Source organism: Mobula birostris, chromosome 3 (assembly GCF_030028105.1).
Source record: "Mobula birostris isolate sMobBir1 chromosome 3, sMobBir1.hap1, whole genome shotgun sequence".
Classification (NCBI taxonomy): domain Eukaryota; kingdom Metazoa; phylum Chordata; class Chondrichthyes; order Myliobatiformes; family Myliobatidae; genus Mobula; species Mobula birostris.
Window position 1 is genome coordinate 181,072,651 of NC_092372.1, and position 16,861 is coordinate 181,089,511.

General features: G+C 40.2%; 1 protein-coding gene across 1 annotated transcript in view; it reads right to left on the reverse strand.

The window, feature by feature from the left end:
- LOC140195716 (alpha-2,8-sialyltransferase 8F-like) overlaps window positions 1–16,443 on the reverse strand; it is a 76,943-nt gene extending 60,500 nt beyond the window's left edge. Inside the window, exons 1-2 of the mRNA XM_072254426.1 lie at window positions 16,385–16,443; window positions 4,084–4,173 (exon numbers count right to left, since the gene is read on the reverse strand). Coding sequence (XP_072110527.1) covers window positions 4,084–4,173; window positions 16,385–16,443 — 149 coding nt within the window. The remainder of the gene's footprint in view (window positions 1–4,083; window positions 4,174–16,384) is intronic.
- Between the last annotated feature and the right edge of the window lie 418 nt (window positions 16,444–16,861).

Genomic DNA, 16,861 nt, shown 5'->3' on the forward strand with positions numbered 1-16,861 from the left:
AGGGAGGTTTGCTAGGGCTATTGGGGAAAGTTTAAACTAGAATTGATGGGGCCATTTAGTCTATCGAGTCTGCTCCGCCATTCAATCATGGGCTAGTCCAACTCTTCCAGTCATCCCCACTCCCTTGCTTTCACCCCGTATCCTTTGATACCCTGGCTAATCAAGAACCTACCTATCTCTGCCTTAAATGCACCCAATGACTTGGCCTCCATTGCCGCTTGTGGCAATGAATTTCATAGATTTACCACCTTCCGATTAAAGTAATTTCTCCACATCTCAGTTCTAAAAGGATGTCTTTCAATCCTGAAGTCCTAGAATCCCCTACCATGGGAAATAATTTTGCCGTATCTAATCTGTTCAAGTCTTTTAACATTCGGAATGTTTCTATGAGATGTCCGCTCATTCTCCTGAACTCCAGGGAATACAGCCCAAGAGCTGCCAGACGTACCCCATATGGGAACCCTTTCACTCCTGGAATCATTCTCATGAATCTTCTCTGAACCCTCTCCAATATCAGTATATCCCTTCTGAAATAAGGAGCCCAAAACTGCACACAATACTCCAAGTGTGGTCTTGTGAGTGCCTTATGGAGCCTCAACATCACACACCTGCTCTTACATTCTATGTCTCTAGAAATGAATGCCAACATTGCATTCCCCTTCTTCACTACCGACTCAACCTGGAGGTTAACCTTTAGGATATCTTGCACAAGGACTCTCAAGTCCCTTTGCATCTCTGCATTTGGAATTCTCTCCCCATCTAAATAATAGTTTGCCTATTTATTTCTTCCCCCAAAGTGCACGACCATACAATTTCCAACACTGTAGTTCATTTGCCATTACTTTGGCCATTCCTCTAAACTACCCAAGTCTCTCTACAGGCTCTCTGTTTCCTCAAAACCACCTACTCCATAACTTATCTTTGTATCATCAGCAAACTTAGCCACAAATCCATTAATACTGTAGTCCAAATCATTGACATACATCGTAAAAAGCAGCGGTCCCAACACCGACCCCTTTGGAACTCCACTGGTAACTGGCAGCCAGCCAGAATAAGATCCCTTTATTCCCACTCTCCGTTTTCTGCTGACCAGCCAATGCTCCACCCATGCTAGTAACTTCCCTGTAATACCATGGGCTCTTACCTTGCTAAGCAGCCTCATGTGCAGCACCTTGTCAAAGGCCTTCTGATAATCTAAGTACACCATGTCTACTGCATCACCTTTGTCTATCCTGTTTGTAATTTCCTCAAAGAATTGCAGTAGGTTTGTCAGACAGGATTTTCCTTTCAGGAAACCATGCTGGCTTTGGCCTATCTTATCATGTGCCTCCAGGTACACGGTAATCTCATCCCTAACAATTGATTCCAACAACTTCTCAAACACTGATATCAGGCTAACAGGTCTATAGTTTCCTTTCTGCTGCTTTCCACCCTTATTAAAAAGCGGATTTTCCAGTCATCCTGTACAATGCCAGAATCTATCAATTCTTGAAAGATCATTGTTAATGCCTCCACTGTCTCTCCAACTACTTCCTTCAAAACCCAGAGGTCTAGGAGATTTATCCACCCTCAGAACATTAAGCTTCCTTATCATCTTCAGTCACAACATTCATTGCACAAACTTCACTTCACTGACACTGTTGAATGTCCAGTATACTTGTGTTGCCCTTAGTGCATTTATTTGACTTTGTTGGGTCTATGCTTTAAATGATTTGTTTGTAACTATTTTCTAGTTAAAGTTAAAGGTTGATAATTATGTTACAGTTTAACAAAGGTAAATTCATTGTCTATGGTATATCATGCCATATGATGACGTCACTTCTGGTTTCGCCGCGTCTTGTGTGTCACCTCGGGAAGGTGTGAAGGTGGGTGCCATGCGTGCGGCATGGTTGTGAAGAGCTCCGTTTCTACCCACAAAGAAACATTATAGAAGTAACGCCGTAAGTTCATAAGAAAGTATTTGTAGTAAAAATATCAACGCGGTTTCTGTTAAGGAAACCGTGGTTGGGGCGGCCCGCGTGCCGTCTTTTCAATTACCACGCGGGGTGTGCTCAAGCCCGATGGCAGTTTGACGCGACCCCCTCGCCCGTGACTCAGGGCGGCTGGAGACACTCACTAAAAGAAGAGAGCCAGCCTGGTCTCCAGAATGAAACAGACGCTATATATGTTTGTATTTTTTTATCAACAGTTTTCACCATACAATGTTAATGTGGAAGAGTGCACAGTAAATGGTTAACCTTACTATGACTGTCTTCATTGGCTCCGGTTTAACTTGGTGTTTAGTCAAAGAGTTTCAACACAATGCACAAGAACACTACAACACTGGAGACAACTTCCACTGTGAAGACTGATGCAAAATACACATTCAGTTCCTCTGCCATCTCTCATTACAATATCTCCAGCGTCATTTTGTATTGGTCCTATATCTACCTTCGACTCTCCTTTACCCTTTATATACTTAAAAAACTTGTAGTATCTTCTTTGATATTAGTCTCCAGCTTCCTCTCATAATTCATCTTTTCTTTCCTAATGACCACCTTAGTTTCCTTCTGCAAGTTTTTTAAAAGCTCCCCAATCGTTTATCTTCCCACTAGCTTTGGCTTCCTTTGCTTTTACTTTGCCTCTGACTTCAATTGTCAGTCACGGTAGTGTCCTTCTTCCCTTTGAAACTTTCTTCTTATTTGGAATACATCTGTCTTGTACTTCACTCATTTTTCGCAGAAACTCCAACCATTGCTGCTCTGCTACCATTCCTGCAAATGTCCCTTTCCAGTCAACATCAGCCACTGCCCCTCTCATGCCACTGTAATTTCCTTTATTCCACTGAAAGACTGACACATTGGATTTTATTTTTTCCCTCTCAAATTTCAATGTGAACTCGGACATATTGTGATCACTGTTCCCTGAGTGTTCCTTAACCTTAAGCTCTCTTGTCACCTCTGGATCATTGCACAACACCCAATCCAGCACAGCCTAGTGGGCTCAACAATAAGCTGTTCCAAAAAGCCATCCCTTAGACATTCTACAAATTCTCTCTCATGAAGTCCAGTACTGGCCTGGTTTTCACAATCTACTTTCATGTTAAAATCCCCAACGATTATCATGATATTGACTTTCTGACACGCCTTTTCTATCTCCTGCTGTAATTTGTAATCCACATCCCGGCTGCTGTTTGGAGGCCTGTATACAGCTGCCATAACCTTGCCATTTCTTAACTCAATCCACAGAGACTCTACACCTTCCAATCCTATGTCATCTCTTTCCAATGATTTAATATTATTTCTTATACACAGAATATTATTTCTTATATCATCCTAATACCTTTGAAAAATAAGGTATTGTGCCTTATTCACTGTGCCTGGTGGCTCTGACATCCACCGCCATAAAGTACTTCGACATGGCACACATCAACTCCAACTTGCTGGTCAACTTTGGCACACAACAAATCACTGACCACTAAAGCATGTTTATGGAAAACACTATCACTCATCTCTGCAGCAGTAATGGCACCTACATTGTTTATTGACTACAACTCCATCCTTAATCACCTTTGTTTACAACTGCTGTGGTAATTTAACTGGTTCTATTATTTAACCAATAAAAAACCTTTTTTACACTATATCAAATTGTACCACAAGTCATTTGAAAATTTATCAGAATGCATTGAATGAGGATGAGGGACACGACAAAGCAAGCAGCCAAAATTTTATCCTTGTACCAATACAGATATTTATTTCTAATCCATTCTATTGAGTATACTATTGCTTCTCTTCCATAACAGGGTATCTATGAGATAATTATGCCCATGTAGCAGAAGAGGGTTTAGGGATCCTAGAAAACAATTGATGGGAAAGGGCATAAAGACATCCATTTGTCTGAGTATCACTTTTGATATCAATCTAGAATTATGAATCAGAGCTCCTCTCCACTCTTTCCATGGAGGTTTCCACCCCACTGCTAAAGTTAGGAACACATCTTTAAATGATCCAATTTTATTTGTCCATTGCAATCCATCTTATTTCAATATAATGGTTTAGTTTATATAATCAGAGATGTGGAACTCAGAATTGAAAGTTTTGTTACCTTTTGGGTTTAAGTGTGAGGATTTTGGCTATTTCCACACATTCTGGTGAATTCATTTCCTTTTGATCATTCCATATCTGTTTCTTGATTCTATAATTAATAAAAATATTAAAAATTGGCTTCATGAAAAATATGAGGAAGAAGAAGTTCAAAACCAAAACACTTAGTGTAGTAGAACTGGTATTCCTCTTAACCGAAACAAGATGGCAATAATCCAACCTCACATCATGCACCTTTTACCAATTACTCATGGCTGCTCTACCTTAGCTTTTGCATAAATAAGACTTCAACTGTATAATTCCAATCTTGTCTTAAAATCCTTTTATATCTCTATAATCTCCCACACTGCTCCAACTCTCAAAGATAATTGGTATGTCCAATTCTGGTATCTTAAACATTTTGCATTTAATTTCTCCACTAATTGTCACATCCTCAACTGCCCATGCTCTAATTTCTGAATTCCCTCCTTAATCTTCATCTCTGGCTCTCCCTTTCTTTGTTAACATTCACATTAAAACCTAAATCTTTGATTAAACTTTTGCATATCCGCCCTAATATTTTTTGGAAGTGCAACATTTAAGTTTGTTACACTTACATACCTATTAATAGTACATACCAAAATAGAAATTAGCTATTTGCAACAGCAGTATAGTACATTACAAACATGACAAGCATGATAACATAAAATTAAATGAACATAATTTATACTTAACTTATATTACAAAATAAAGCACCTGTAAAGAAATTTCAAGATTTTATTTTCAGCTGAACTGTAGCATAGAAGGAAATGTCCTAGTCCGTAGCCTTCAAGAAAATGCATTTGCCCCACAATAACTCAGTGATCATTCACCCCATCATTTATGGGTAGAATATTTTAAGTGGTCTGAAAACAAAATGTTTTCATGGGATTTGTAACAGTTATAAGAGGGTTATATGGCAATATAGAGACTGACTGTGCAATGAGTTTCTCCAAAGACCACAAGCAGACAATCGGAACAGCATATTTGTATGAATGAAATGCCTCCTCCAGTAATGTAAGTATACGTCAAGTTTCTTTGAGGTCGAAGAGCGGCAGCAAGGATGAAAGTGTGATATCACACTAAGCGCCACAACTAAACGCAGGAAACAGAGGCTATGTGAACCTGCTGTGCCTGCTCCGCCATTGACAAAAATACGGTTGATCTTTTAACCTCAAGATTATTCTACAGTTGTTCTATATCCCTGATTTCCTAAGAATATATTTGATGTTTATCGCTGGTGAATTCGACGAATTTGTAAAGAAACCTATGGACTGCAGTTCAACTGATCCTTTCCCGTTGCACAACTAGTTGGCCAGTGTTTCACATTTAAATTTTACAAGGATGCTTTAGAAATTAAAAAAAACTGACTAAAACTAATTGAAACAATTTATTCACAAAAAAGTTAAATACCGTTGTAAAGTGGCCAGACCAAATTTCATTTGCTGAGATAACTTCAGTATATTTCCATGTACCAATTTAATTATCGATACTATCAACGGACTTCTCTGAAAAATTATTCTCCCACGTTTTGGAAAATATGTCAAATTACTTGCAAATCATTTTTCCGTACCTGAACTTATTTGTCTGTTCTCTTCCCATCCAAAAGACGAAGCAGGAGCAAACGGAAGAAACTACAAGAAGGAAATACCCTGATTTTGAGTTCATGGCTGATCCCGCAACGATCAGTGAAACTCGACAGTCTCACTTCCAGTGTGACTCTACTTTCGTTATAGCGATCGGTTCACCCAGTGGTTCCACCCACTTATTGCGTGTTTTAACAATAAACAGCCAGAGAGGAGAGTGTAGCAACACACAACCTGCTGGACAGCTCAGCAGCTCCAGCTGCATTTGGGGAAGGGTGAATGATGGAAAGAGTTGAAGCAGAACCTTGACCCGAAACGTTGACAATTCCTCCCCTCCCCGAGAGGCTGCTCGATTCGCTGAGTTCTTCCAACAGGTTTGTTTGCTCTAAAAACTTAATATAATCGGTTCTCATGTTCTGGTTCATTTGCAGCAGCGTTGCCCGACCTTGCTCAGATTGCTGACTGAATCTCAAAGTAAAGTGTCATCAATACTCTTGACACCAATACAAATCACTAAATTTGAACAATTGCAGTTTTGAAATCCCTGTCGTTGGTCAACCTCTGTACGCGTTACAGGTATTTTTTCCAAGTTGACCGACGCCCCCCAGAGCAGAGGGACGGACATTCATTTTTCCGCTCTTAATGCCATCTTAATGCCGAGGGTGCGTGAACAGCCACGCCATTAGCTTCTCCACTGTAAAATTTTGTTTTCCAATAAATGCATGGGCTCAGCTCCATCGATAAACCCGTGTGGACTACAAACTCTTCTGAAAGCAGTTTGAATCTTTCAGCAGTTTTCACATTAGATTTTCTCGTCCATTAAATCATTCGTAACCAGGAGAGTAATTACCTGCCCTGCAGCCCATTCTATACTCTGTTCAGAATGACGCTAAAAATAAACATATATATGTGGCTGCTCAAGATCTGTTTACACTTAAAAACAAAAAAAAAGGCAGTTTCTGGAAATCTGAAATAAAAAATGGAAGATACTGAAAGTACTGTGCAGATCATAAAAGGGATAAAGAAGGGGAGAAAGTTAGAGTGAAGTATGGAGAACATAGTGAAGAGGCCAAGGATGTTTTCATGAACTGCAGGGAGTTGGTTGTCACTTATGATGGACCTTCAGTTTTCAGAGACTGAGAGGCTTAAAAAAAATTCAGTTTGTTGATAATAAAGTTAAACTTTTAACAAATATTCTTTGCTGAGCTTTTTGTTTTAAACAGAAGGTGTCCCAGTATTTAATGTCAATTCCAAGTAGCAATCAATTTGAATTTGGAAGCGCAGCTTTGCAAAGTAAAGTGACTAGGGGACTTGTGTTCATTAGCCAGACACAAGAAAATAAGGTTACTGTATGTCACTGAACACATCAAACATGGTTACATGTTGGGGTGTTTGTGCACTTAAGGGTTAGCCTTCACAGCATTAATTGTGAATGTTTGGGATATCTGTCACTTGAGGTTTTTCAGCAACATCTGTGTGAGTTGTTTTGAGCTGCCACCATTTTTGGATGGTCTGTGTTGGCACCTCACAAATCTATTCTCCTCTGCCCCTCTGTCCCCGATTTCTAAATGGACATTGAACCAATGAACACTACCTTACTACTTCTTATTTCTGTTTTTGCACTACTTATTTTAATGTAACAATTTAATAGAAATATATAGTGTATATACTGCGGCATGCAAAAGCTTGGGCACCCTGGTCAAAATTTCTGTTACTGTGAATAGCTAAGCGAGTAAAAGATGAATTGATTTCCAAAAGGCATAAAGTTAAAGATGACAGATTCCTTTAATATTTTAAGCAAGAAAACTTCTTTTATTTCCATCTTTTACAGTTTCAAAATAACAAAAAAGGAAAAGGTCCTGAAGCAAGAGTTTGGGCACCCTGCATGGTCAGTACTTAGTAACACCCCCTTTGGCAAGTATCTCAGCTTGTAAACGCTTTTTGTAGCCAGCTAAGAGTCTTTCAATTCTTGTTTGGGGATTTTCACCCATTCTTCCTTTCAAAACGCTTCTAGTTCTGTGAGATTCTTGGGCTGTCTTGCATGCACTGCTCTTTTGAGGTCTAACCACAGATTCTCAATGATGTTTGGGTCAGGGGACTGTGAGGGCCATGGCAAAACCTTCAGCTTGCGCCTCTTGAGGTAATCCATTGTGGATTTTGAGGTGTGTTTAGGATCACTATCCTGTTGTAGAAGCCATTCTCTTTTCATCTTCAGCTTTATTACAGACGGTGTGATGTTTGCTTCCAGAATTTGCTGGTATTTGGTTGAATTTATTCTTCCCTCTACTAGTAAGTGTTCCCCGTGCCACTGGCTGCAACACAAGCCCAAAGCATAATCGATCCACCCCCGTGCTTAACAGTTGGAGAGGGGTTCTTTTCATGAAATTCTGCACCCTTTTTTCTCCAAACATACCTTTGCTCATTGCGGCCAAAATGTTCTATTCAAAAGGTTCAAAGGAACACCTAAACAAGCCTGGTACATTTTGGAAACAAGTCCTGTGGACTGATGAAGTTAAAATAGAACTTTTTGGCCCAGCTTCAAGAACACGAAGGCAGACGCCTTGTCACGACAGTTCAACCCAGCAGAAATGGAGATGGACCCACAGCCCATCATTCCATCCTCTCAACTCCTTGCCCCGATCACCTGGGAGCATGAAAACCAGATCTGACAGGTCCAAAAGCACATGCCTCCTCCAGCCAACACAGCTGACAACTGCATGTATGTGCCCATATGTGCATCCAGTGGGCACACTACGCATCCCTCTTCGGCCACCAAAGCACATGACAAAGACTGGATCTTCTTTAACGCCAGTTCTGTTAGCCCACCATGATCACAGATGCATGTCAGTTCATCACTGCTTTCCTTCAATGTGCCCAGTCCAATTCCTCCAACCAATGGCCCCCTGGGCTGCTGTGACCTTTGCTGTTTTCTCGATGCCCGTGTCCCACATGACCATGGATTTCATCGAGGGTTTGCCACCTTCTGATGGAGCCACAGTGATCATGACAGTAATGAACCAGTTCTCCAAGGAAGCCCACCTCATTACCCTCCCCAAACTTCTGTCAGCTGCTGACACAGTGGACCTGGTTCTCCAACATGTAGTTTGCCTCAACAGCCTCCCTCAACCAATTGCTCCTAGCCTTCAGTTACATTGTTGCCTGTGGTGTTTAGCATCTGTTCTCTAGTTATATAGACCCTCGTGGCTTGTTATTTTTCAATTTATTAGTAAGCTATCATTTATTGATAAGTCATCTCCACTGATCTGTTTTTGAATCCATCCTCCTCTGCAATTCCTGACAGTCATTCCTCAACCTTCAGTTTCTGCGACAGATGACTCACTCATCTGCAATTAGTTGGAATGTTCTTCTAGTTTGTACGAATTGCATCTGTGTTTGGAAATCCAGTTTAGTTTGTAAGTCTTTTGTAATTTGGAAGTTTTTATAGATTAGGAGTTCTGAGTGTTAATCATCTGTTAAAAATGATTTGTCTGAGTTTAAATGTATTATTAAAAGTAAAATTTATTTAAACTACTTCTTTAGCTGGAAATATTTCCTGTTTTGTAGGGGGGGTAGGGGCCACCACTAAAGCGGTAGGTACTAGCAGCTGAACCTAGCTGCGAGGCTAGATAGGTAAGTAAGCCAGTCCTTGAAGAATAGATGAGTACAATATCATCTCCCTGGAGTGAGACTGCCTGTAGGTATTGAGATCAAATAGGGCTTAAAATCTTTTGAGTTTAGGGATTTGCAGACAGGGAAATCAATATCATCACGTTGGCACCCAATGCGGTCACATTTTACTTAAAGTATTATTTTAGAAACAATTAGTATTTAACAGTACTCCAATTCAGACAGTTCTCAACAAGTGCTGTGGCACTCCACCCGGTACTATAAAATTGTCAACATTTGGTTCTAGTACTTATGCAGGCATAAGTACAGTACTAGATATTATGAATATGGAATAATGTACCCAATGCTCCTCAGATACAACATGATTCTTCAAATCAGAGACTGGAATGCAGACTACACAGACCAAACCCGACTGTATGGCCAATCGGCCTCAGACCTTCCCATACTCCCCAGTTTAGCCAACAATTCCTATTAATGTTATTTCCTGTAGCTTTGGTACCATTTCTAAACAAGAGTGGGAATCCCTATCAAAGTTGAGCCTGGATTTATAAACAAATAAATAGTGTGTGATGTCTGTGAAGAATTTATTACCGTATTAAGCAAAAAAGCCAGGCTTACTGACCGGTTATAAAATAGAACATATGGCAAGTATGGACTGAGACCAAGTTTATTAAATAATATTGCCCCTTTATCTCAGTGAAGACCTCCACACCATGTTTGGGATGGCCCTCTTTGCATGAAAAATTTCAGATTGTTGAAGGGATCTTGTGCATCCACGTGGTGGTAGCAAGATTAACACTTGTTCCCACACAAGGGTAAAGAGGTGCCTGCAAAGAATCCTTCCCCTCTCCTAAATGGAATATAGGACCAGTAACAAAGCCATCAAATCACACCCATCCCTTGAGTCAATCGTAGTCACAATATTATTGTATACCAATTCGTCAGTATGCTCTGAGTGATCAACAAACTGATTAATCAGAGGAAAATTGAAACAGATCTTGCACAAATATTATGCATACCTGCAATAACATCCGAACAACTGTGGGATGGTTGATATTGAACCAACTACATTTGGATGCAGTCCACGCCTACGTCATAAGCAGTGGCCTATTCCCAAACATAGAGGAAAACCATTCCTACAGGAGACTGTAGACTTCCTCTATAAACAAGGAGTTTTGGGAAAGGAATCTTCTGGGTTTAACTCGCCTATGTTTTCTGCAAGAAAACCTGATGGATGATAATGATTGGTCATTGAATATGTTATCCTTTAAATCACTTACTATTCTAAAAATTTGGTACTGTGATAGGTCTGCAATGAAAATGCTGAAAAATTAACCTGTTCAATTACAGGCAGGAGCAGAGATTATAAAAGGAAGATTTTTATCAGAAACAGAGGTTGAACTTCATGAGTTACAATCTCATCCTTTAGGGAGTCATACAGCTCAGTCTGCAGAGGATGAAGCTGCAGAGTTATATTCAAAACAGTTAAATGTGACAGAACCAGTTGTGGTATGCACTGACACAGCTTATGTTAGGAATACAGGAGATCTTCCCAACTGGTCAATTACTAGATGGAAGAACCACAGAGGGAAACTACTTCCACATTTGTCCTCATGGAAGAATGTTTATGAATTATTATTGACTCCATCATTAGTGCCAGTACATAACGCCTGTTTCTTATACAGCTCAGGTAATAAGGACACTGATGAATGAACAAAACAAGCTGCTGTGATGGACCTTACTGTGGTAGGGGATGGCAGCGTTTTGGTAGTAACTAAGCAACAAATAAAAATAAGCAGGATGATATTTTAAGAATTTTAGATACTACTAAACCCAATCCCATTGGATTTCCAATGCAGTACAAATATGAAGCTGATGGTGAAGGTAAGGTTTGGGTTTGTCACCCTAAAAAAGACAGGAAACACAGACACTGCCCATAAGCTGGATGAACTAATTCTGAAGCCCACCAAGGATTCATTCTTCATTATAGTGGCAGACAAGCTACTCATGCAAAATTAGGCATGTTATACTGGTGACCTTACATGGTGAGTGAATGTCAGCAATTTGCTAGAAATTGTGAAACATGTCTGGCCTATAATATAGGAGCAGTCACAAATCCACCTCCAAAAAGACAAAAATAGCTAAATGTAGGTGTGGCAAATTGATTATATAGGCCCATTTCTGGCATCCAAAGACAACCCACAATATCGGAAACCAAATAGATATATTCTTCTGGTCATCGATGTTTGTATGGGATATGTGTGGTTAGGCCCTATGACTTCTTGTAGCGATGTCTTAAACATTACAGCCCTTCAAAACTCCATATTCTCACAACTGACACAACTGTCGACATACATGCTAAACAAACATCTTCCCTCGTTGGTAAAGACTTTCCAAGCCATACGTGAACAAATGGGCATATGAGTGGAGTACAGTAAACCATTCCATCCACAATCAAGTGGCACAGTGGAGGGAAGGAATCAAGACTTTAAGCAAAGCCGGGCTAAAGTGGTCGACTCTGGACAACAAATGTGGGCTGCATTTGTCTGTGATGTGCAACTGTCCGTAAATAATATGCCACAGGAGTAGGAGCCCACACGAACATTTCACCTTATTTCTTAATGTATAACGTCCACCTGAATACACCCTGATCTCTAATTCGGACCAACCATTGTCTACACCTGATACAACTTTCCTCAAGGAATTGAGGGAGTTTATGGGAATTCAAGAGAAAGCAAAAGAACTCGACAAGGAAGTTTAGATACCACGAAATGTAACTTGGTCCAAGAAAAGATACTCCATAAAAATAATCCTGGCCCTAGTTTGTGTCCTCAATAGAAACCTCTTTGTCTCATTAGCTAGGTTATCAATGATAGGACTGTGGTCATTGAGACTGGGAAGAGAAACAAGATTGCAAGTAAAACTGTCTCTGTAGATAACATCAAGCCTGCACCAGTAGTATTTATTCTGCCAGTAAAAGAAGGAACCTTTATCTTGGATTAGTACATTGTTCCACCACATAACTCTTGCAACCCAACAGGAGGGGTTGGTGTGGTGAGATGTATTGAAAAGATGAAATACATGTTTAAACCTATAATAGACATAAAACTTCCTTTTCACTTGATGAAGATCTCATAAATACATTGCCTTGGAAAAATACACCTACAACGAGTTGTTTTTGGAGTAAGGGAAACAAACTCAGAAAGATATACTTTACTTTTGATATTTATATAATATTACAATATTTCCCAGTGCTGCCTTTAAGCAGCCAAAGTAACTTTACTGTGGAAATTCCATCTGCCAATGCTCTGTTTATTTTGGAAACAAACTGCTCATAATCAACTCCAGCAATTTTCACGTCATCTGTAAATTTATTAATCTCACCTCTTACATTCACATCCAAATCATTAATACACATACCAAGCTTAAAGTGTCCCTGAATCAATACTTCACATGCACTACTGGTCATAGGGTTCCAATCACAAAAACAACTCTTTGCCATCACCCTCTGCTTTCTATTACCAAGTCAATTTTAGATCAGATGTGCAAACTTGCCCTGGAAAACTTATGCGCTAACCTTTTGGTCGGGTCTCCCGTGTTGGACCTGGTAAATGACCTTATGGAGGTCTATGTAGATTACATCAACTACACTGTCCTCAACAATACATTTTGTTACATCTAAAAAATATATGACATTGATCAGAGAGTATTTCCCACTGATGATCTTTGATTAATCTTTGCAACTGCAAGTGTAGATTACAACTGTTCGTCATTTTCTTCCCATTAACTCACTTAAAGGCCTACAATTACATAGTTCGTATCTGCTTCCCTTCTTGAATTGAGTGTCTTCCACTCATTTAGCACCTCACATATAACCAAGAAAAATTGCTCAGCCAATGCCACAGCAATCTCCTAACTTGCCTCCCTTAACAATTTGTGATATAATCTAGAATCCCAATCAGTTTGATTTTCACTGACATTAAGCTGTGAAATTTCTTGTTTTGTGGCAGCTGTGCAGTGCAGACATAACAAATTTCTGTACAATAAAATATATAAATAGTGCAAAAAGGAATAGCGAGAAGTGTTTGTGGGTTCATGGGAGGTTCAGAAATGTGAGGGTAGAGGGGTAAAAGCAGTTCCTTAAACACTGAATTTGGACTTTCAGGGTTCTGTCCAGCTTCCTTGACGGTAGTTATGAGACAAGGTCACACTCTAGATAGTGAGGGTCCATAATAATAAATGACATTAAATCAGACCCCTAAGATTTTAACTCTGCTAAGTTACCTAATTACCCTCTTTCATGATAACATGGTCCAGCATTTCTGAGCCTTCGACTACCCAATAAAGACACGACAAAGCATGGAGAGATACCTTCCAACTCTATCTTTACAAGACTTCTCACTCCTTTGCCAGGGCAAGTGAACCAATGTCAATGATTTCTATGGATGAACATCTCCAGCACTGATAACACTCAGTTAGCTTCATTGTGGCAATATGTTATTCCCATTCCTCACAGCTGACTACCAACATCAGACCATAAGACATAGGTATAGAATTAGGATTCACGGCCCATCGAATCTGCTCTGCCATTCCATCATTGCTGATTTCGTATCCCTCTCAGTCCCATTCTCCCCATAACCTTTGACATCCTGACAAATCAGAAACCTATCAAATACTGCTTTGTATTTACTCAATGACTTGGCCTCCACAGCCATCTGTGGCAATTAACTCCACTGATATGCCACCCACTGGTTAAAGAAATTCCTCCTCATCTTTGTTCTAAGAGGACGTCCCTCTATTCTGAGGCTGTACCCTCTGGCCCTAGACTCACCCACTACAGGAAACACCTTCTCTACATCTATTCTATCAGGTTCTTTCAATGCTTGCTGGTTTCAATGGGCCCCTCCGCCCCTCCCCCATTCTTCTAAACTCCAGTGAATACAGACCCAGCATCATCAAACACTCCTCATACATTTACCTTTCATTCCTGGAATCATTCCTGTGAACCTCTGGAACTTCTCCAATGCTAGCACGTCTTTTCTTAGATGAGAGGCCCAAAGTTGCTCACAATACTTCAAGTGTGGTCTGACAAATGCCTTACAAAGCCTCAGCATTAAATCATTTGCATTTATCTTCTAGTCCTCTCAAAATGAAAGCGAACATTGCACTTGCCTTCCTCACCATTGACTCAACCTGCAAGTTAACCTTTAGGGATTCCTGCACAAGGACTGCCAAGCCCCTTTGCACCTCCAATTTTTGAGTTTTCTCTCTGGTTAGAAAATAGGCTATGCTTTTATCCTTCTACCAAAGTGCATGACCATACACTTCCCTACACTATATTCAATCTGCCACTTCCTTGCCAATCCTCCCAATCTGTCCAAGTTCTGCTCAGAGTCCCTGCTTCCTCAACAGTTCCTGACCCTTCACTTATCTTTCCATTATCTTTCAGCTTGGTCACAAAGCCATCAATTTGTCATCAAAATTATTGATATATATCAGGAAAAGAAGCGGGCGCAATACCACAGAACACCACTAGTCACTGGCAGTGAACTGGAATATCCCCCCCTTATTCCCTCTCTGACAGTCAGCTGATTTTTTAAATCTATGACAGTATCTTTCATATGATACCATAGGCTCTTAGCTTGTTAAGCAGCCTCATGTGTGGTACTTTATCAAAGGTCTTCTGAAAATCCAAATAAACAACATCTACCGATTCTCTTTTGTATATATTGCCTGTTATTTCCTCAAAGAATTCCAACAGGTTTGCCAGGCAAGATTTTCCTTTCAGAAAACCATGCTGATTTTGGCCTACTTTATCAGGCAACTCCAAGTACCCCAAATCCTCACCCTTAATAATGGACCCCAGAATCTTCCCAACCACTGAAGTCAGGCTAACTGGCCTATACTTTCCTTTCTTTTGCTTCCCTCCCTGCTTAAAGAGTGGAGGGCCATTTGCAATTCTCCATTCCTCTGGAACTATGCCAGAATCAATTGATTCTTGAAAGATTGTTACCAATGCCTCCACAATCTCTTCAGACACCGCTTTCAGAACCCTTGCGTGTCGTCCATCTGGTCCGGGTGACTTATCTACCTTTAGACCTTTCAGCTTCCCAAGCACCTTCTCCTTAGTAATATCAACTGCATTCACCTCTGTCTCCTGACACACTCGACTTTGTGGCATGCTGCTGGTGTTTTCCACAGAAATGACTGATGCAAAATAGTTATTGTAACGGGGGACAAAGAAATGGCAAATGAACACAATATGCATCAGTCTCATCAGGAGACAACATCTATTTTTGCCTCTTTTACTATTTGCATATCTGAAAAAACTTTTGGTTTCTGTTTTTATAGTTGGCTAGCTTACATTCATTTTTATTCATTTCTCTTCTTGTGGCCTCTTTTTAGTTGCTTTCTGTTGAATTTTAAAAGCTTCCCAATCCTCTAACTTCCCACTAATTTTTGCTATATTGCATGCCCTCTCATTTCCTTTTATGCCATCTTTGACTTCCCTTGTCAGACAAGGTTGCTCACCTTCACTTTTCATCTTTGCAGTGTATCTACCCTGCATCTTTAGATTACTTCCATAAACTCCAGCCGTTGCTATTTTGCTGTCATCCCTGATAGTATCCCCTTCCAGTCAACTTTGGTCATCTCCTCTCTTATGCCTCTGTAATGCCCTTTTCTCCACTGTAATACCAATGCAACTGACTTTATCATCTTAGTTCCAAACTGCAGGGTGAATTCCATCATATTAAGTTCCCTGCCTCCTAAGGGTTTCTTTATCTTAAGTTCCCTAATCAAATCTGGTTCATTGCACATCCCCGAAACCAGAATTGCCTTTTCCCTAGTGGGCTCAACCACAAGCTGCTCTAAAAAAAATCTTTTTGGCATGCTACAAATTCCCTCTCTTAGGATTCAGCACCCAATGGATTTTCCCAGCGTAAAATACCCCATGACAATCATAACATGGCCTTATTACATATCTTTTCTATCACTTGTAATTTATATCCCAAATCCTGGCTACTGTTCAGGGGCCTACAGTATATATAACTCCCATCAGGATCTTTTTACCTTTGCAGTTTCTGAACTTTCTTAATCCTGCATTCAACACTCTTCAATTTTGCCTCCATGTTATACTTGAACTTATCTGACTGACTGCAATTTTGCCTTATCATCTGCCTGGCCTTGTACATCAATTGCCCCAATTCCCAGCCCCATCATGCCATTTACCACCCCCTGCCAGATTAGTTTATATCCTCCCCAGAATCTCTAAAAAGGTTATTGCCTCCCTTGGGTTCATATGTAACTCAGCCTTTTTGTTCAGGTTATACCTTCCCCAGAAGAAATCCCAATGATCCAGAAGTCTAAAAACCTGCCACCCTACACCACTCTCTGAGCCTCCCAGTCATCTATACTATCATCCTATTCTTCCCCTGACTAGAATGTGGTACCGGGAGTCATCCAGAGATTACTACCTTGGAGGTCCTACTCTTCAGCCTCTTCCCTAACTCTCTATACTCATTTTGCAGGACCTCTTCCCCCTTTCTA